Source organism: Macaca nemestrina, chromosome 5 (assembly GCF_043159975.1).
Source record: "Macaca nemestrina isolate mMacNem1 chromosome 5, mMacNem.hap1, whole genome shotgun sequence".
Taxonomy (NCBI): Eukaryota; Metazoa; Chordata; class Mammalia; order Primates; family Cercopithecidae; genus Macaca; species Macaca nemestrina.
In genome coordinates, this window is record NC_092129.1 from 41,664,196 (window position 1) to 41,687,020 (window position 22,825).

General features: G+C 38.0%; 1 protein-coding gene across 1 annotated transcript in view; it reads left to right on the forward strand.

Annotated features, from left to right (window-relative positions):
* The window catches only part of LOC105465679 (peroxisomal biogenesis factor 7), a 92,776-nt gene extending 75,161 nt beyond the window's left edge, over positions 1–17,615 (forward strand). The window contains exon 10 of the mRNA XM_011714253.3: positions 17,139–17,615. Coding sequence (XP_011712555.2) covers positions 17,139–17,207 — 69 coding nt within the window. The 3' untranslated portion in view covers positions 17,208–17,615. The remainder of the gene's footprint in view (positions 1–17,138) is intronic.
* Positions 17,616–22,825: the final 5,210 nt, after the last annotated feature.

Here is a 22,825-nt window from a genome sequence, read left to right on the forward strand (position 1 = left end):
TGCAGTGGTGCAATCTTGGCTCACTGCAACCTCGACCTCCCAGGTTCAAACAATTATCCCACCTCAGCCTCCTGAGTATCTGAAATTAAAGGCATGCACCACCACACCCAACTAATTTTTAACTCCAGCCCAGGCTGGAGCACAGTGGTACAATCTTGGCTCACTGCAACCTTCGCCTCCTGGGTTCAAGTGATTCTCCTGCCTCAGCCTCCCCAGTAGCTGGGATTACAGGCATATGTCACTGTACCCAGCTAACTTTTTATATTTTTAGTAGAGATGGGGTTTCGCCATGTTGACCATGGCCAGGCTGGTCTCAAACTGCTAACCTCAAGTGATCCACCTGCTTTGGCCTCCCAAAGTGCTAGGATTACAGGCATGAACCACTGTGCCTGGCCTAATCTTTGTATTTTTAGTAGAGATGGGGTTTCACCATGTTAGCCAGGCTGGTCTCAAACTCCTGACCTCAAGTGATTCACCCTTCTCAGCCTCTCAAAGTGCTGGGATTACAGGCATGAGCTCTCGGCCTGTGAGTTTTTCATTTTAGGAATTAAAGATGTAATTCTGAGTTTAAAAGATTTTCATTCGGTATTAGAAAGTTCCCATTAACATTAGAAATAATCGTTTAAAATGACTTAATGTCATATAAGAAGAGAAAAACCTGAAATAGTGATGAGTGAAATGGCATTATTTTCAGCATAAATATAATGTATTTCAGATGAACTAGTCCTTTTCTGATACATTTTTTATGGATGGTTTTTAGTAAAATGATTGTACCTGTTTTCTGTTTTAGTCTTAAAAAGTTATAGTGTACATACTGAAACATGGCACCCCCAAACAAAGGATCCTAAGTAAATATTCATTAAATCCTCATCCTTACGTATTTCTATTACCTGTCCTCTGTGAGCCCAGACTGGAACCTGTGGCAGCAGCTGCAGCGCCCTTTTCCTCAGCTGTGGTGCTTCCTCGCCCGGGTCTGAAGAATACCAAATGTTTTCTAAATCCTCCACACATAGTAGACCTACCTTCTTAAAAGCAACTTTGTGATGAGAGGACTTAATCAGAGGACATACGTCCCTAAGTAATAGATTTTATTCAAATTAAGATGGTGATCTCATCCAGTATTTTATTTTTTTAATGTATCTAACATTAATACATTTTAAACACAAACATTTGAGTTGTGTATATTATTAATTTATATATATTTAAATGATAATTTGTAGTATTTTAATTATTTTTATATACAGAAAACTCAACAGTGTACATTTAATCCAGTTTAGTGGTAGGTTCTTTAGCCTTTGCCTTTTCCAGCTTGGCAGTGTGAGCCACAGACTTGGGACCAAGGACATTGACCCCCCGGTGACGGCAGATCTCATCATATCTGTCATTGCAATTGGTCCTGATAGCTTCCACCATCCTAACCGAAGCCCTTTTGTCTTCCGAGTTAATCTGTGTGAAGGTGACGGTGGTGCGGGTCATCCTGTGGACCAGTCTTGCCCTTTCCTTGACAGCGCAGTCAGGGACCCCCATTTTATGAGACAGGACAGGCAGGAAGACAGTCAGCTCAATGGGATCCACGTCATGTGCAGTCACCACCAGCTAAGCCACCTTCTTCTCCACTAAGGTGGTGACGGTGTTAACCCCAGCTTGAAGGACAGGTGGTCTCTTAGTGGGGACTTTGCCCTTTGCAGCAGCTTTGCCAGCAGCTTTCTTCTCAGCCTGAGCCGAGTCTCTGCTTCTTCTCTTGCTTAGTCTCTGGTCTGTATTGTGGGCCAGCTTATGTCGTTAAGCAGCTGTTTGGTGGTCCCAGGGCCTGGGTGAACTGGTTCATCACAGGAGGCACTTCTAGGCTCCTGCAGAAGGTAGCTCTTTGCTGCTGCAGCCTGACATAGTGGGGCCATTTCACAAAATGGGTGAGGTCCCTTTGGGGCTGGATGTCCTGTCCAGTGTTAGAATTCTTAGGCCTTTTCTCAAACAGGGGATTCATCACTTTCTTGGCCTGTTGCTTCAAGACAGCAGGGACTGGGGCCACCGTCTTGCCCTTGGTCTTCTTTCAGCATCTTGGGCGACTGGAGGAGAGAGATAATTTGTATTTTTGCAGGCCACATCAAACTCCTTTCTAGGGGAGATATGAATCAAGTTCTACGTGTATCTCCAGATTTTTCCTTTCACTTATTTTGTCTGTTATAACGAACAACTCCCAGGACTTAGTGGCCTAAAACAACAATTTTATTTGCGCACAATTCTGTGAGTCAGCAATTTGGACCAGGCTTACCCTAGCAGTTCTTCTTTTGGTCTTTCCTGTGGCCACCCATGTGGTTCCAGCCATCTGGTGGCTTAACTAGGGCTGGGTAGTCTTAGGCCTTGTTCAGTGTGTCTGGTGGGTAGTGCTGGTTGTCTTCCAGGCCGTGTGTCTCTAGGTGTGCCCAGGTCTCTGCATTTAACAGTTGTGTGTTTCCAAGAGGGCAAGAGCAAAAGCCGTAAGTCATCTTGAGAACTGGACTTGGAAGCCACACAGCATTCCCTCTGTTGCAAAGCAAGTTGTGAGGCCAGCCCAGATTCAAAGAGTGGGAAATAGACTCTACCGCTTGATGGGAGGGCCTGTGAAGAATTGATAGTCACTTAAAATCTGCCACACTAACCTTTGTTGGTATAGTAGGTGGTTTAAGTTTTGTTTGTTTGTTTGTTTGTTTTGAGACGAAGTTTTGCTCTTGTTGCCCAAGCTGGAGTGCAATGGCACGATCTCCGCTCACTGCCACCTCCACCTCCTGGGTTCAAGCAGTTATCCTGCGTCAGCCTCCCGACTAGCTGGGATTACAGGCATGTGCCACCATGCCCAGCTAATTTTGTATTTTTAGTAGAGATAGGGTTTCGCCATGTTGACCAGGCTGGTCACAACCTCCTGACCTCGGCCTCCCAAAGTGCTGTGATTACAGGCATGAGCCACTGTGCCCAGCCAAGTTATTTTTAACATACTATATTTATCCTTTAGTCTCATAATGTGTCAGATTTACAGATTGTAAGTTAATTTTGCTCTTTGATCATATTTTATTCCCTTAGAAAGTATCTTTCTGTCACCTCTTAGTATCTTTCCATCTGCTTTCATATACCTATTGTCTCTTGTGATCTTAGCAGCTGTAGGACCTTGCTGATGTTACTTTAAGGCTCTGTGTTTTCATATATTCTCAGTCTTAAAAGAGATTTATCTGAGTTCTTCTGTGTATAATTCTGTTTCTTTTTAGCTTCTCCTTTCTTAGAGATCTGAGAAATGAGGTCAAGGGCATTCTTACATTACACCACCTTTCTTCTTAACAGAATGTAAGATCTTGTCTTTAAAAGTTTAAAACTTGACAAGTAAGTGTCTGGGGTCATTCTTTAAGGATAATTGCTGAGAAATGCTCTACGCCCTCTTTTGTTAAGCAGGCTGAAGGCATCGTTTTCTTTGATTTTTTTTTTTTTTTCTAATCATGATTTGTACAGTTCTAACATTTTATCTTTTCTTTCTTATCCTTATTATTTCTAAATTGGATACTCTTTTTCTTTTTGTAAGTTTGTGATTCTAGACCTATAATATACCTATTTATATAATTGGAATTTCTGTATTATCTTTAGAATTCCTGACTTTGTGCTCTACAGTATCAATTCTGCTCTTCCGAATGCTCAGTGATGTTTAGTTTAGTATTTATAAGCTGGATACATGTTTACATGTCTTTATACATTCTTTTTGGGGCATATTTATTATTTTAATCTCTTAAAGTAAACGTTATCACTTTCAGATATCACTGCAGTATGTTTAATAAGCTTTAATGTTTTCCTCATGACAAAATTTTGGAAATTACATTTAGAAGAAAGAGAAAAGAGTACCTATAGTCTCCCCACTTAAGAAAGAATTTCTGTTATACCATATTATTATGTTTCTTTTAAAAGTCTGTTTTACCATATTATTATGTTTCTTACAATTAATTAAATGTAAATTTGTATTTTAAAATGCACATATTTTTAAGTGTACAGCTCAATTAGTTTTCCAGAAGTGACTACCCCTGTATAACCACTATCCACATTGAGATATGGAACATGGCTTGCATTCCAGAAGCCTCATCCCAAATCTGAACCCCTCCTTCTCAATGGTAGCTACCCTTCCAGTCTCTGTGTGTGTATTTTTCAAGTTTTTCAAAGTTTGGTTATACTACATATACAAGTTTACCTTCTGGGACTCCCAAAATGCTTGGTAAACAATCTCTTCTTTCTTTCTCTTTTTTTTTCATAGAGACAGGATCTTGCTATGTTGCCCTGTTTGGTCTAGAACTCCTGAACTCAAGCAGTTCTCCTTCCTCGGCCTCCAACGGACTGGCATTATAGGCATGAGCCACCATGCCCCACCTAACATAATCTTTAATTAGTGAATATCTGAATCTGTCCATGTTAGGAATATGTAGCTCCTATATAATGAGTTTTCTTTAAAATATTAATAGAGTAGAAGTAGTTTTGTATATTTTTGTTTTGTTTCAGTGTAAGATGATTAGATTTGGTTCTAATTTAAACTAGTTCTTTAGATGTATTTTTATTTTTAATTATTATTATTATTTGAGACAGGGTCTCACTATGTCACCCAGGCTGGAATGCAGTGGTACGTCATGGCTCACTGTAGCCTTAACTTCCTGGGCGCAAACGATCCTCCCACCTCAAGCCTCCACCCCCACCCTACCCTACTGAGTAGCTAGGACTACAGGTGTGCACCACTTTTTTATTTTTTTACTTTTTTGTAGAGATGAGGTCTCACTGTGTTGCCCAGGCTGGTCTGGATCTCCTGGGCTCAAGTGATCCTCCCATCTCAGCCTCCCAGAGTACTGGGATTACAGGTATGAGCCACTGTGCCTGGTTAGGTATCATTTAAAAATTCAGCTCTTGTTTTGGTTCAAATCTCTATTTCCATAATCTTTGATATCAGGTTTAATGGTTGACAATAGATAAAAGTATTTAAGAATTCTCTAATGAGTTTGAAAAATTGGATATTAGAAGATGGCAAGCATTATTGGTAGTTAGGATATTTGTGTCCTGTTCACCTTTTATGTCAGGTGATATTTTCTGCGTCTGTCACAGACTAGCTTTAGAGTTAAAAAGAACAAGTGCCAGAAACAGTCAGTGTCCTCAGGCATTAGTCTCTGCTATTTCCTCATTGATGCTTTCATAATTGTGTAATTTTTTAGCTTACAATGATATAACAAGTCCTCGTTGTTTTCCCCAAGCCATAAAACATTTCCCAGGTCCAGCTCTGTAGGATATCAGTGTGCTCCTTAGGTGGATGGTATTAGGCTGTGTCTGCTACCCTCTGCACTGCATAGACACCCTGATATGGTTTGGCTGTGTCCCCATCCAGATCTCACCTTGAATTGTAACTCCCACAATTCCCACATGTCATGGAAGGAACCCAGAGGGAGGTGATTGAATTATGGGGGCAGGTCTTTCCTGCACTGTTCTCATGATAGTGAATGAGTCTCATGAGATCTGATGGTTCTATAAGGGGGAGTTGCCCTGCACAAGCCCTTTTTTTTTTTTTTTTTTTTTTTCACTGCTGCCATCCATGTAAGACATGACATGCTCCTCCTTGTCTTCTGCCATGATTGTGAGGCCTCCCCAGCCATGTGGAACTGTAAGTCCATAAAACCTCTTTTTCTTCCCATTCTCAGGTATGTCTTTATCAGCAGCGTGAAAATGGACTAATACATACCCCTTGCAATTATAGCATCCCATTACTGTTGACATCTGCCTCTGAGCTTCCATTTCTGAATCACTCACTTTCCTGTTCAATTTCCTTTCTCTTGATTATGAAGCATTGCTTCTAAAAACCCACCAAACATACTGACTAGGCACACTTCAAATAGCTTTTTAAAAAAACTTCATTTGGGCTCTTGGTCCTACTCAACTTACCTTTGAAGTCTTTCTGATTTTACCTTTGAAGTCTTTTTGATTTTTTTAGCCCATTCTCCACTGTATCTTTCCTCAACCTTTTTCAGTGTCAGTATCTGGACATTTGACCTTATGTTCTACTTACTGTTAAAAGAAAGTTCCCAGGAATGAGCATCTTCTTCCGTCTCTGTCACCCCAAAATGTTTGCATGTTATCTCTGTTTTTTTCCCCATCCTTCCAGTGGGTTTCTAATTTTCTCACTGGTTCCCTCATCCACACCTTTGCTTCTTCCCTTACCCACTGTTTTTAGATCTTCAATTGGTTCTTCTGTTTTCAAAGCTCTATGGGGCTTACCCCACTGTCCTGTCTCACTATCAGTAAGTTCTATTTCTCTTCTATTATTAAATATCTAGAATTAGTAGATTGACCTCTTGCTTTTAGTTTCTCAGAATCTACACTCTCTTTTAAACCTGTCTTCCTTTCATCATTCAATTGAAGTTAAGCCCAAAAAGATCACCAGTAAACTCCTGAAAACCAAATTAGCCTTTTTTCCGACTTTTTTCTTATTTAGCCATTGAAAAAAATCTTCCTGTCCTATTTTTTCAATGCTATACCATGCTGACCTCTTCTTCCTTACCTCTTTGCTAAATATCTTCATCACCATCCTTCCAAAAGTAGATGTTCTCCAATATTCAATCTTAGCCCTTTTACTTTGGTGCAACTTCTCCTTGAAGCTGTCATATAATTCTATGCTAGGATACTTGCCCTGTGTATCCAGCGGACTTTACTGTGAGATCTGAATAGATGTCATGCTTTTCCTTCAGTATTCCTAACCTGGTCAATTGATTGCATTTTGGGGCCATACGAGAGATCTGGGAAGTCATCCTAGTTTTCCTGTCTCTTCACACTTCCTAAATTCAACTTGGTATCGAGTTTATGAGTTATTTCTCACCAATATCTCTGAAATCCAGACAATGCCTTTCTATCTCCAGTGCCTTAGATGAGCACTTATTTGTACCTTTACCATGGATTACTGCAACAATCTCAAAGCTAGTCTCTGAGCTGTTTCCATTATCCCATTGATTCTCCATGTTGCCTCTAGAGAGAGGTTTCCATAATGCAAATCTGATTTTGTTAGTGCTTGACCTGAAACACATTAAAGATAGGAGCAAGATGAGAACTGCCACCATCACCACTGTAAATTAACATGGTTCTAAAAATTGTGTGGCCAGTTAGAAATAGGAGAAAACAAAATAGAATATAAATTTTTTAAAGGTAGAACATTTTATTGTCATTTGTAATTCATATGATTGTCAAATTGAATAAGTATTAAATATATCAACTTTAAACCTATTAAAAATAATGAGAGTCCAATAAGAAAGTCAGTTAAAATAAATATATAACATTGAATACCCTACAGATATAACAATTACCAGTTAGAAAATAAAATGGGAAAAATCACTTTTACATGGCAACAACTGTGTATGTGTGTGCGTGCATGTGTGTGTGTGTATGGGTGTAGGATTCCTAAAGAATAAAAATTAAAAAAATATACAGGACTCTAGATTAAGAAGATTATGTAACTTTGCTAGGAGACCTTTGAAAAAAGACTGGAATAAATGGACAGACATATCATGTTCCTGCAACAGAATACATTTTTCCTATTGCTGTCCCTTTTTTAAGGCATTTGTCATCCAATACAGATGCTACTATATTTGCCTCCTAACCTGTCTTTCTCTTTTTAGAATTCATGGTTAATCACTCCTGTGATGCTTTTAAACTACTCTGACCATTAACCTCCTGCCATACTATTAAATACTAGTTTTAATTTGCAAATTAATCCAGTTAAATTGTCATTTTTATCACTGTCATCTTTGCTCAGAAACCTTCAAGAGGAAGCCCATTCATGCCCTTCAGTGTAGAGTCTGAACTTTTAATCTTGCTTTCAGGATTCAATATAATCTGTTTTCCTTTTCAATTTTAGTTCTCACCATCCTGTGTAATCCTCTATTGCAGAACAATTACATTTTGTTATTCGTCATATCCCTGTTTTTTACCCCTGTTTCTCTTGCTCTCCTCCACCTCTGCCTATGGAAATTATTTCTGCCTTTTTGACTCCAGAATTAAATTCTTCTCTTCCTTCTCTCCTCCTCTTCTTTTCTTCTCTGCTTCAGTAAATATTTTGTGTCAGCTAAATATCTTGAGTGCCCGGAGACACACAGAGGATTAATGTCAACTACCTGATACGTATATGCTAAATAGCTATTGAATGAATTAATGAAAAGGATTTTTTTAGTTTATTGATCAACTCTTTTCTTGCTTTTGCATGAACTCCATAATGATTATCATGTTCTCTCCTGTAGTCACTTTCTATTGTAAGCTGGTTGAGTAAGTAAAACATGTTTCTTCCTTTAGTCCCAAGTTTAATATACTGCAATATAATGTCTTGGCTGCTTTTTCAAAATGTAGAGTTAACTGTGATTTTTTTTTCATTCTGTCTGTGTCTTTCTGCCTGTTTCTATTATTCATTTTTGCTAAAGAGGCCATGTGTCATAAAGATAATTACAGTAGATTGAACAAGTTTCCCAAGGGCAAAAGCAATTGTCCACGAAATTGAGAAAAAAAAGGGTATAATGATAAATAGGAAATGGAAAACTTCTTAATAAAGTAAAGCTCCTAATGAGTCAGTTGGAATTCTAATTATTAACAATCACATTAAATCATTTGAGATAAGTTACCTTATCAGTTGCATGTGTAAACATTTTAATAAAGTGGAGGGAATTGATACAATTAAGGGATATAAATTCATTTTCTAAATTTTACATGTATTTAAAGGGTCATATTTCCATTTTAATGTTTTCTTCTCTAAAATCCATATTTATGGGACCATTATTATTGAAGATGTTCTATAATACATGTGATTTGATCCACCACTGGTAAATTTTTATTATAGTCTCCTTAGTGAATGCATGTTTCTTTACTATTTTTGGATTTATGTAGCATTTAGTCTGGTATTTTGCACATAGGAAATGCTGAAATACTGGTTTAATACAGTTGTTCTCTGGCGTTCCATGCATGAAGATGTCTTAATGTATATGCCATACATACCAATTAATAGGCTTTATTGACATAAAATAAATTTCTGTTCAGTTTTTCAAGCTTTATTATATGTTTCGAAGAAACTGACATATTAGTTCAAAGCAAGTAATTCATATTTCTGATTAGTGTGCTTGTTCTTTTAACAGAAATACCTATTTTGCTGTATTAAAGTGAAAATGAAATAATTAAAAATAGAACTTATATGGCATCTTACCCTATTGGTTTAGTTTTTTTTTTTACTACCCTAGTAGATAGCATCTTTTAAAATAATAACGAAGATTGATTCTCTCTTCAAATTTTACATTAAGTAAAAAAATACAACATTTTGACAAACCATTTTTTCCCATAATGTCAGTAATTTTAATTCTGACTTTTGATGAAAAGATTAGCATGTTGATCTTAGCTTAAAGGAAATTCAGAAGGGCATAGGGATGAAATGTACCACAGTGGGGGCTTGTGAGTAAAGGAATACATTTTCCACTTGCATATCCTTGGACAGAAGCAGTAGAGCCTGGAGGCCCCTGCCCTTGAGTGTCCACATGCACACTCATACTGTAAGGGAAGAGGGTCAAACAAGAGATGCCGCAGCCTTCAAAAAACCCTAGATGGGATTCAGAAAAAAACTGCCTCTCGAAAGATTGAGTTTCATCAGAGGAGTTATAATGCAATTATAACTTTTAAATTGCCTGAAAACTAAAACTTTCAGTTCTTTACTTACCCTGATGTATCCCACTGCCTAAAACATTTTCCTTTTTTCCATTGTGCCACTGTCCCAAAAACAGCAACAAATGCTGTCTGGCCGGCTCCTCCGTTAAGCCTCAGCTTGGATATTACTTCCACCTGAAAGCAGGCACTTCCCTCACATTCGATGATAATGGCCCCTTGCCTACTTTTATGAGACCCCGTAATTCCTCTGTCATTGTACATACTACTCTACAGTATAGGTCTCTCTTTGCTTACCTGTCTCTCCATTACAATCAAGATCTGTGGAGCCAGAGACCAGGACCCTTGTATTTATTGTCATAACCTGTACATACTTCTGACACAGAGGAGGTTCTTAATAAGTTCTCATTGAAAAAATGGATGAATAGATAAATATACATAAATTGTATTTTAGATAGCTTTGTAATGCTGAGGAATATTTAACAAACAGTTCTTAAGACACAAAGGAAAGCTCCCTGTGAAACTTTTCTAAATATTCCTGAAATTAAAAGCAAACAAACAAAATATATATCCTCCAAATCCCATAAAACTTGTTGTTTTTACCCATATCTCTGAACTCACACCTAATTGGATGCTTTTTATTATGTGAGAGGCTCTCTCTACTCAACAAAATCTTGTAGAAAACTATGGCTCATACATGGATTCATTTAGTCAACAAGCATCTATCAAAGGTTTACTGTATATAGAAAACAAGGAATATAGATTTACAGATTTAATCAAGATACAATCCCTGACTCTAAAAAAAAAAATTATCTTGAGGTTTAGTTTTTATAAACATACATGAATGTTACTAGAAAACAGATACTATATTACTCAGCATGCTTTTGCCTCCTCGTTCATTGTTATAAAGCATAGAGCCTAAGTTATTTTGCCAGTATTAAGATGTGCTCAGCTCTGATGCCTGAAATCTTTTGCTCCATTCATTCCCTTTAGAACAGATTTTGTTATTTGGAGTTGGCTTTTTTTAAAAAATCTTTATTTGGCTTTCTGTGGTTTAATCTATAAACCATATCAGCCCATTTAGAACTTAGCAGGATACAAATCTCAAGGAAAGTAAATAAAAATATTGTGATTAACCATAGTTTAAATGATTAATAAAATTTTCTCATGCCTTTCAATAGAAATTCTGGATACTGGCTTATGTAGAGTAGGACCAGGAAGCTACATAAACTTTTGATTTAGGGATGCTTCAGGGAGGACTTTGGTTTTTGTTTAAAGATAGTTCAATCATGTTTCCTCTTAGTCCTCCTCCCAATTCTGTCTCCTCCTATTTCATATTAACCTATCAGATTTGAAACTTAAACTTTAAATAAAAATGTAAAAATATGGCACAAGGTGTTTTCCGTTGTGTTAGTGGCATATTCTTATTCTTTCTCCTCGGGAAAGGAAGAGAATTATTCCTTAAGAATATTTGAATCCTGCCAAGTTTTGAATTTCTTTTAATCAACAACAGAAAATTCCTGCACAAGTCCCCCATCTTAGTTCACATGACAGAAACCCAGTTAAAAAATTGATACATGTTACACTGTTTCTCAGCGGTCCCCAGTCCTAGCTGAGTGTTGGAAAGGGCCACAGACGATTACAATGCCCAGCTGAAGAATTCTCTGGATTCATGTTTGGGGTCAGGATACTTTTATATCCTCTCATGAGCTGGTAAATTGATCCCTGAAGAAAATTATGGATTCTCTCTCCCTTACCACCAGAATGTAAATATACACAAAATGTTGTATGTATGGACTTTCTGAAGCCTATCTGTGGACCTTGGCTTCAAGACCCCAGCCTGTGTCAGCCCAAAGTGGAGCTAGTGATGCTGATCCCAGGACCCCACTTTGAAGCCTGAGGCTAGGGAGATGGGGACCAGTCTGTGTGACCTCCAGGTGATTCTCATGCACACTAAAGCTTGAGAACCACCATCTTCCAGAAGTGCCTCCAGTAAACTATAGTTTAATGTCTGCCTTTGGCCTACAGGAGAGTTGAGATGTTGTTTTTACTGCCTTGTGAAGAAAGATGTATTTTTTATAAAGCCACTCTTTTGGCACTGAATAATTTTTGTAATGGGGGCGTGTTATGTATTTCTCTTATAGTCAAGTACTAGGAAAAACTTTTATATCCTCTGATGAGCTGGTAAATTGATCATATCAGTATATCTTATATTATTGTTTGCGTTTAATTTCATGTCCAATTTTAGCAACTATTCTCAGCCTCTTTTTTAAATATAATTATGTATCCGTTTTCCCCATTTAATAATGTTTGTTCTGTTAATGAAGTGATTTTTCTGTTACTCACTATGTATGTCCTATAAGAAAGCAAGAGTTACGATGTTTCATTGAAATAATGGTTACCCCCTTGACACAGTAGACTGAATCCCTGTGTGTGGCCATGTTAAAGGATAATTTTCAAAATGGTGACATGACTCTCATAGTATGAACATGTGTCAAAGATTTTATTTAACTCATTTATGTAACTCATGTAAGATTTGACAGCTAACTTAAAGGAATCATTGAGTGCTGAAATGAATTTACTAATAGGTGCAGAACTAGACAGTATCCACAGGGCAATAAGACTTAAGGTTTGGAGTCATCTCTTGCAGGGGGTAAGCGGGGGCATCAGTTGCATCTCTACAGGACAGGGTTCCCTTGCAACTTTTATGAATGGGAATCGTTTGCATTGCTATCTGTTTTCTATAATTTACAGAGTTCTAAAGTAATCTAGTCAGAAAGTGAAACGCACAGAGCTCTGGAGAAACAGGTAACCCATATGGTCCCTAAGACAATGCCAGCCTCCCACTGAAAGGATACTTAGTCATCTTTTTTTCTGATTTCAATCATTCACAGTTTTTCTCATAGCAAGATAATGGGCAAATAAGTGGGGTTCTCATATATGGGACTGAAACTGAGAAAGATAATCTTGGGTAAGTAGAAAAGGAGATTCCTATCATCATCTTTCTCATTCTGTGTCCTGAGTCTGGCTTTGAAGGAGTCTTCATGGCCAGGCATGCATTTCTGGGGATGGAAGGGGAAGCTTTTGTTATGAGGAAGCAGGTTGGGAGCCAGGAAAGATGCCTCTCTGTTTGACAAGCTAAAGAATGAGTGTATCTCATCCTATAAAGCAGATTATTTCTTTTCATGCCATTTTCTTTACTTGTTTTTTCTGTTTGTTAACACTTTTTTTTTTTTTTTTTAGCAAAGTCTTTTTTTAATATGTGTCTTTTTGTTAGCCCTTATTTTTAGTACAGTCTTTTTAAAATGTCTCTTAGGCTGACCACAGATAGGTACCATGGGGCATTAAGAAAGAACCCTGTGTTTACTTTCAGTTCTAGAATTAGAGGGGAAGTAGTGCTACCAGAAGCCATTGCAGTGGTGGTGATGATTAATAAGAGGTCCCCTGGGGACCACATGGCACAGCAGTTTTTTCTTACCAGGAAGTTCCTACATGGCAACCTTGGAGAATCTGGAGCCTCTTTGTTTGTTAGTAAAGTGCTTTTTTCTTACCTTATTATTATTTTCTTTATTGTTAGTTTGCTTAAATTTGTAGAACCAGATAGGGTTTAATTAACAAATAGAGAAATACTATTTTCATCAATTTGAATTAATCTATTCCTAATTCTGTATCATTGCAGTTTTACATCTATCTTAATCCAATTAAGTGTAGATTTATGAACATTTGCTGAATCAGTGGCCTTAATATTTGGTAGTTATTATAAGTCCTGAGTAAATAAGAAGCTGGATTGAAGAGTGCTGAATAAGGTTTCAGAAACATAATTTATAGATACCTTGCACCAGAAACCTAAGTCTTATTTATCTGATTCTTTTCTCTCCAGCAGTGGATGTTTAACTTGTGGAAAGGCCCAGCACGTGAAAAAAAATAAGCATAGATGAGACGGTTAATTTAACATAATGATCTTTGTGTCCTCTGGTATAAAAACTGAAAACTGGTATAAAACTGGTATAAAACATTATTAGGCAAATAATGGTTTTCAGTGTGCCTTTTCTACGAGGCACTGTTTTTAGTGGATACATTCAACAAGTTTAGGTTCTGGTTGTAGCTCTGCTACTCTAGTGTGAACACGAGGACAGAGTTAATCTCTGAAATTTTAATCGATAAGATTAATTTGTTGAGCTAATATTCATTGAGTTATGTTCTAAAAAGACATGGTCCATGCCCTGAAAGAGCTGAAGACAACTCTTTGTCTTCAGTCAGTAAAATAAGTACAATCAAGTATTATGGGTACGATGAAGTATTATGAGTACACCTCATAGAGGTGATGCCTAAACTGATTTTTTTAAAGAAGAGACATCTCTGGCAGAGCAAGGCAAAGGGGACAGAGGAGCAGACAGAAAGGGAGGGAGAAGAGGAGTTATTAAAGGGAAGGGATCAGTAAAGGAACAAGAGCATCAAGAGGCATAAGCAGCATGCTTGGATTTGAGGTGTGATCCTGGTGCAATGAGAAATGAAGTGAGAACAACCAGATTTTGAAGAGTGTGGTTTTAAAATGTAAACATTTGACTGAAAAGTCTATAACGCTCTCTGTAACTTGGATTGTGATCTCAGAATATTGCTAGTGAATGATAAGGAGCTAATATTACTCTGATTAGTTTGAATGGTTCTTGTATTCAAAGTTAGTGATAGCCAAGAAATTATATTAGTCAAAACGAGGGCTCTCTTGTGTAATTTTCAACCTTTGTAATAACCATGAAAGGCTGGGAAATGGAGTGCAAATACTTTTGGTCAAAAGTACTCTCTTCCTACTTCATCTTTCATTTTACTGCCTACCTTGTTTCTTTTCTTCTTTTTTTTTATTGTGGAAATTTTTGAAAACATACAAAGTAACAGAATCGGATAATGAACTTCATTACTTAGCTTGAGCAACTATCAACATTCTTATTTATTCCTGTACTCTCACCCATCGTTTAGTTATTATCGCTAACATTATTTTTACTATTTTTAGGTATAATTAACATATATTGAAATTTACAAGTCTTAGATATACATTTTTGACAAATAGATGTGCCTGTGAAATTCACATCATCCCAGTTATTTGATCTTTCCCCCAGTTTCCTTTTTACCCCTTTCCAATCTCCCCTATCCCCACCCTTCCCTCCAGGTGAGAAGAGTAACGTTGTTCTGATTTTTTGTTTGTTTGTTTATTTACCTTAGATGAGTTTTGCCTGTCTTAAAATTCTACAAGGAACTCTTCTGTATGTCCTCACTTGTTTCTGGCCTCTTACCTGTGAGCTTCATCCATGGTACTGAGCCTGTTAGCAGTTCTTCCCTTTGTTTTGCTGAGCACATTCTGTTGTATGAATTTACTACAATTTGTTATCGATTCTTTTGTTAGTGAGTATTTTGGTTGTTTTCCCTTTTTTTTTTTTTTTTTCCCTCTAAGACAGAGTCTCACTCTGTCACCCAGGCTGGAGTGTAGTGGCACAATCTCAGCTCACTGCAGCCTCTGCCAGTTTCAAGCAATTCTCCCATCTTAGCATCCCTAGTAGCTGGGATTACAGGCATGCACCACCATACCCAGCTCATTTTATGTATTTTTAGTAGAGGCGGGGTTTCACCATGCTGCCCAGGCTGGTCTCGAACTCCTGACCTCAGGTGATCCACCTGCCTCAGCCTCCCAAAATGCTGGGATTACAGGTATTAACCGCTGCGCCCAGCCTTGTTTTCGATTTTTTGCTATTGTGAATGAAGTTGCTGTGAACATTCCTGTATACATTGTTTTGCAAATATATGTTTTCATTTTTCTTGGACAAATATCTGGGAGTGGAATTACTGGGTCAAAAGATAGGTATGTGTTTAACTTGGTAAGAAATGGCCAAATTGTTTTCCGAAATGGTGGTACCATGTACATCCCTACCAGCAATCTATGCGATCATAGCTGTTCCATATCCCTGCTGACATTTGGTGTTGTCAATCTTTAATTTTAGCCATAATGTGAGTATATGGTGGTATCTCATTGTTACTTTTATTTGCATTTCCCTAATCCCTAATGATGTTGAGCACTTTTTTATGTGCGTACTTTTGCCCATCATTTTTAATTAGATTGTCTTTTATTATTGAGTTGTATTTGTTCTTTATATATTCTGGATACAAGTTATTTGTCAGGTGTATATTTTATTAATCTTTTATTTAACTGTGTCTTGCCTGTTCATTTTCTTAACAGTGTCTTTTGATGAGCAAAAGTTTTATTTTTGATTGAGAGTAACTTACCAAATTTTTGTGATTATTACTTTTTGTATCCCTAAGAAGTCTTTACTTACCTCTGTATTGAGAATATATTTTCCTATTTTTTTTCCTAAAAGTGTTATACTGTTTGCTTTTATATTTAGGTCTGTGGTCCATCTCAAATTCATTTTTATGTGCAAAGTTGGGGTCAGGATTCACTTTTTTCCCTATGGATATTCAGTTGTTCTACCACCATTTATTGAAAAGACTTTTCCTTTTGTCTTTAATTGTTTTGGTACCTTTGTTGAAAGCCATTTGTCCTAGTGTGGGGCCTATTCCTGAACTCTGTTCTCTTCCTTTGGTCTACTTGTCTTTATCCTAATCCTGCACAGTCTTGATTACAGTAGTTTCATGCTGAGTCTGTAAGTCAGCTAGAGTAAGTAGTGCAGCTTTGTTGTTTCGTTTCAAGATTCTTTCGGCTAAGTCCTGGCATTTCCACATAAATTTTAAAAATTGCCTCATCCATTTCTATTAAAAAATGAGTATATAGAAATACAATTCATTTTCATGTATTAATTTTATACCTGGAGACATTGCTACACTAAGTTTTTAATGCATAGTTCCTGAACACCCTGGACTTTCTTCCCTTCATGTTTTCCTATGGCTTTGTAGATGTGAATGTCCTTGTCTTTTGTGTCTGCCTCCTACAGAGGTCCGGTGGGAATGCCATGGCATTGTGAAGTTGTCTTACACTGTCCCAGCTAGAGTCATATAGTCCCCCTAAGAGTCTCTGTTAGTGCACCTTCCACAGTCAGTCTCGAATGAGCCATTTTTTGAAGGCAAGAGCTTTACTTTATCTTCCTCTCCATCCCCACAATATTGAGCACAGCATCTCGTTCACAGTCTGGAACGTATCTTTTCAACATTTCTCTCAGATGGTAGGGAATTATGTAGTTGTTGGGTGGAGTGAAGGTGGTGGACATTCTTATAGGAAACCTCAATCAAATGGAATATACCAATTGGAATATACTCAATCAATTGGAATCATTTGGAATACCCTGAGGTATATCCTAAAAAGGGAATATAGACTTTTTATCAAAAACTTAGCCCTATGTTTTTCCTGTTCAAAAATATGTTTACTAGTGGATGATTTACGACACTCTAAATGACTTGGGTTTTTGCTGCCAATTTTGAATTTTTGTACATCTAAATACATTTCTTCTTACTTCATTTTTGTTTTCTAGGTGGCTGACTGTTCTTGGGATGAAACAATAAAGATCTATGACCCTGCTTGTCTTACTATTCCTGCTTGAGATACACTACTCTGGTCAGAAACAGAGGATGTTGGCTGAAGAACTGCCTAACAGCAAATAAATTAACTATGGAAAACATAGACATTATGCTTTTATATGCTATTCAGATTTCAAATCTTTCCAGTTTATCAGTTTTGAGGGAGCTGATAAAGGCTTTGGCTCACTCATTAAGCCTGATACATAAGCCATATTTCTTAAAATTCTAAGAAATAATTAATATTATGGTGTATCTTATAATATCTATTAAAATGTAGTCTCTGGGTCATAAAATGGATTAAAATATGGGATCTCAGTAGGTTATACTTGTATAGATAGTGATATATTTCATTTTTAATTTGTCATTTTTGATGTAAAATACAATCACTGTTGTGATAAATAAACTATATCTGTTGATCATTTATCATTTTATGACTTCCCCAAAAAGACTGCTCTTTCTAATACATTGTATATGTGAATACAGTATTATATGTAATATAGATATATCTGTGGTTCAGTAACAGGACACTAGAATATATTTATTCTTTTATTTAGTAGCTGTTTATTGAGCATCTACTCAGTGCTTGACACATAGACTGAGTGAGATTCTCTCAGGGACTGGTGCCATGTTTTTAAGAACATGATTCCATGAGCTAAGAGCTTACTTTTTTTTTTTTTTAGCATTTATTCACATATTTTTAGATATTATACTTATGACTCTATAATTTTGTCTTCCTACTTCTCTAATATCAAAAATTTTTTAAACTGTCAATTGAACACAAAGTTTTAGGTCCTACTAAGGCTTCTAGCTATTGCCCTTGAAACCAGGCCTAAGTACTGCTATTATGCTCCTTGCCACCTCCCTAAGGTTTCTTGAAAAGCTCTAGGTGCAGATGAACTGGAAAAAAAAAAAAAAAAAAAAAAAAAAAAAAAGGACGTTAAAGGGGAAAAATCAAACTACTTTGCATAACACTTATATTTCCTATATAATATTAAGATATACTATAAGTGGTAAAGATTATAATTCTTAAGTTCTTTTTAAAGAACAAAATGTGCTCATAATAACCAGAGCAAAAATAAACTAAAATATATATATATTGCCTTTATAAATTTGCTTGTTTACTTCTTGCAGAAAAAATTTAAGACAGCTTAAGATATAAAAGCAAAACAGCATAAATTAAGAAGTGGAACCAGAGAGAGAAAGTGGAGCCAGGAGTGGGGCTTCAGTATACATACCTCAAAGTCCTGGAAAGTTACTACTGACTGGGCCAAAGATTTACCGCTAAGGTTTCTAGCCTCATAAATGGGAAATCTGATCAGCTACACAGTTCAGTGCCTATAGCCTAGAGGGCAGACTCTGTCCTTGTGCCAGGCTTGGCCCTAGCACCCTGCCTGGCTCAGGCAACAGAAGGGGCTCAGCAACTGTTAGTTAAATGAATGAATGGTCTCAGGGAAAATACAGCTCTTTTTGGTTCTTTTTTTCTTTTTTTTTTTCTGTTCTTTGAGAATGGAGCCTCACTATGTTGCCCAAAATTGGTCTTGAACTCCTAGGCTCAAGCCATCCTTCCACTTCAGACTCCCAAGTACCTGGGACTACAGGCACGTGGCACGGTGCTCAGCTTTTTTTGGTTCTTAGATCAGCAATACAGATTGCTTTTGAGAGGTTCGATAAAGAGGACACCGCTTAACCACCTAAGTATACTGCAGTGAACATGGTGCTTAGCCACATCCTTAGAGTTGTCACACTGATGAGTTTGACAGCGGTTTTTTTTGCTGCTTGCCTCTATATGAACTAACGGCATTATACTAAGGTGTGGTCAGTAAAAGTGGGTTTACAATGGGTGTTCTCTGTATCAGCAGAATTTGAGATAGACCCTTAAAAGTATCCAACCCAAAGTAGTCAGACATGGTGGCATGCGCCTACTGTAGTCCCAGATACTCGGGAGGCTAAGGCAGGAGGATCACTTGATCCTGGGAAGTTGAGGCTGCAGTGACCCAGGCTAAGGCATTCTGGCCTAGGTGACAGAGCAAGACCTTGTCTCAAAAATATCTTACCCAGATAATATTTACAATGAAATTATTTCCTTTCCTTCTAGAATGCAAGAGGTTTTATTAATAAAATGTTCTATCATGTATCTTTTGAAACAAAAACTTATAATTTAAAAACTAACCTCTCCCTTGATTTATTTTTTCCCTCTACTCCAGGAATGTTAGAGATGTTTAGAACACTAGCTTCATAATATATAACTCAGGTATCATTGTGAGAGTGGGTGAATGCTTATCCAGTTGGTTGCCTGGAACTAGAATTGGAAAACTCTAAGGATTCTCTCCTGAAAGACAATGTGCAAGATTTTTGAATCCTTGGTAGATCACAAGTTAAGCAGCTTTTGGACTTTAGAGGATGACCAGTCATTCTTTCTGGGTTGGGAAATCAGCATTTGTCTCCTGGCTGCTGAGCTTTTAGCTTTCATCTTGCGGGCCTCCCCACAAGCTCCTCCTGTACCTGTAGTGACAGAACAGCACTAAAGAGTGGATAAAGGAAAACTCAGTTACTGATTTGTGGTCAGGGCACCATGTGAGATGCTTTATATATGTTATCACTTTTAATCTCTATAACATCCCTGCAAGGTAGCCCTCCTTGTTTTCAGGACAAGGAAGCCAGTGTTCTCAGGAGTCATAATAGCCAAAAAATAATGAAATGAATTTGAAATCTGGAATGATTGAATCTAAACCCATGGTCCTGCCACATAGCCTCCTTTTCTTAAGAATAACAGAAATTGGCACACTGAGAAATAGTTGTAAGATGTAGAACTCTCTGGTGAGTAGATCCTGATTATTCCTGAAGGAATTGACAGAATTGAGTTTCCAAGTCTCAAGAGCTAAGCTGAGCCTTAGTCTGGAGTGACCCTACCAAGGTCCATCACGCCCAGGGAGATCCAGGCTGAGTCAGCTATCCTTTCTGCCTTTGGCACTTCTTAACTGTGTATCTTAGCAATAATGTGGCTCTTCCAAAAATGAACTCGAATTTCTTACTTAAAAGGCTTCTCCTTGTATTTGCTGATCCACTTAAATGCTTTTTAGTTTCATGTTAATACTGAATACTCCCAAATCTGTACACCTACCTTCCCCACCTGGGTTTCCCACAAGCCTTTGCGCTCATTTTGTTCCAACCAAACTCACTTGCCTGCTAACCCAGCTTTTCCTCCTGCACATGCTTTTTCATTTGTTGACAAAAGTCAAGCTGTTATAAAAGATCCATTTGGGTCAAGCTAAAGACCTAAACACCATCCTTGGTCCTTCCCTTATTCCCACTTCTCCATATATATCGAATGAGATCCTTTTTACCCCCTAAACACTGCTTCCTTCTATCTCTTCCCCTCAATCCAACCACCATTGCTCCAGTTCAAGCCATCATTAGCTTTTCTCTGGACAATTGCAGCAGCTTCCTAAATGGTGTGTCTGTTTCCAGTTCTGTGTCCTCAGAGCCCTCCTCCTCAACACAGCTGCCGGAGATGGATCTCAAATGCAATCTGATTACATCAATTTCAGTATAAAACCTTTCTCTGCTTATAGGATTACCTATAGGAAAAAATTCAAGCTTACTAACCAAGCAGCCAGGGTCCTCCAGGGATAGCCCTTGCCTCTGTCTACAGTACCGCTTCTCTTCACACTCAACCAGTGTGCTCACAAATTCCTCGTGTAAGTGATGCAGGTTTTCGGCTGGTCTATGTGCCTGGACTACCCTGCTCTTGGCTCGGTAAATTCTTACCCATCATGTAAAAGTCACATTAGACTGGGCACCGTGGCTCATGCCTGTAATCCTAGCAGTTTGGGAGGCCAAGGTAGGCGGATCACCTGAGGCCAGGAGTTTGAGACCAGCCTGGCCAACATGGCGAAACCCCGTCTCTACTAAAACTACAAAATATTAGCCAGGCATGGTAGTGAGTGCCTGTAATCTCAGCTACTTGGGAGGCTGAGGCAGGAGAATTTCTTTAACCCAGGTGGCGGAGGCTGCAGTGAGCCAAGATTGCACCATTGCATTCCAACCTGGGTAACAAGAGCGAAACTCCATCTAAAAAAATAATAATAATTAAAAATAAATAAAAGTCGCATTAAATAAAGAGTAAGATTGACAACATACAAAAATTAAAATTGCAAAACACATCACTAGCAAAGCTAAAAGAGGACCTAATGAAAGGATATACTGGCAACATACACAGAATGGATGGTTAATAGCCAAACTTCACAAAGAGCTCTTAAAAATCACTAAGAAGTCTGGGCATGGTGGCTCACACCTGTGATCCCAGCACTTTGGGAGGCTGAGGCAGGTGGATCACCTGAAATTAGGAGTCCAAGACCAGCCTGGCCAACATGGTGAAACGCCATCTCTATTAAAAATATAAAAAATTAGCTGAGTGTGGTGGCGCATGCCTGTAGTCCCAGCTACTCAGGAGGCCTAGACAGGAGAATCACTTGAACCCTAGAGGTGGAGGTTGCAGTGAGCCGACATCAAAACATTGCACTCCAGCCTGGGCAACAAGAGCGAAACTCCGTCTCAAAATAAATAAATAAATAAATAAAGTCACTAAGAAGATACCAAACAAAAGTTGGACAAGGATATCAATAAATAGTTCACAGATGCAACCTCCACCTCCCAGTTTCAGTGATTCTGCTGCCTCAGCCTCCAGAGCAGTTGAGATTACAGGCATGCGCCACCATACCTGGCTAATTTTTGTATTTTTAGTAGAGACAGCGTTTCACCATGTTGACCAGGCTGGTCTTGAACTCCTGACCTCAAGTGATCCACCTGCCTCAGCCTCCTAAAGTGCTGGGATTACAGGTGTGAGCCACCGTACCCGGCCAAAATTTTAAATTACCCTTTGACCCAGCAATTTCACCTCTAGGATTCCCTCTCCCCTTTTCCCAAAATACCTGTAGAAGTATGGCTATGTCCAAGGGTATTCATTACATCATTTGCTAAAACCCAAATGCCTGTCTACAGAAAGGGTAGACATAGACTGTAGAACAGTTATTGAAAATAATAAGTCATTTGAAAAAATATGCTATTTCTATGTAAAAAATCACTCCAAAACTTAGTAGTTTTAAACAACACACATTTATCATCTCACAGTTTCTATAGGTCGGGAATCCAGAAACAACTGAGTTGTTTGAGCTCAGATTTTCTCATGACACCACAGTTATTTCCATGGTTATCAGACCTCAATTACTCAACCACATTGGGACTCTCCATAGGCAGAATGTCCCTACAATGTGGCATTCGGCTTCCCCAGACTTAATGATACAAGAAAAAGGACATACAAGATGGAAGCATCAGTGTTTTATAAACTAAAGTCAGGAGTGACCTCCATCACTTCTGCCAGGTTCTGTTAGCTACACAGACCAACCCTGGTACAGTGTGGGAGGAGTTAACATAGGGTGTGAATGTGGGGAAGCAGGTATCACTGGGGACTATCTAGAAGGCTAATTCCCATAATACATGCTTTTTAAAGTAGGAAATTATAGACAAATATATACGATATCCTGGTTTTGTTATTTTTTTAAAGGGGGAGTTTGTGTGTGTATAAACATACATACAGGCCGGGCGCGGTGGCTCAAGCCTGTAATCCCAGCACTTTGGGAGG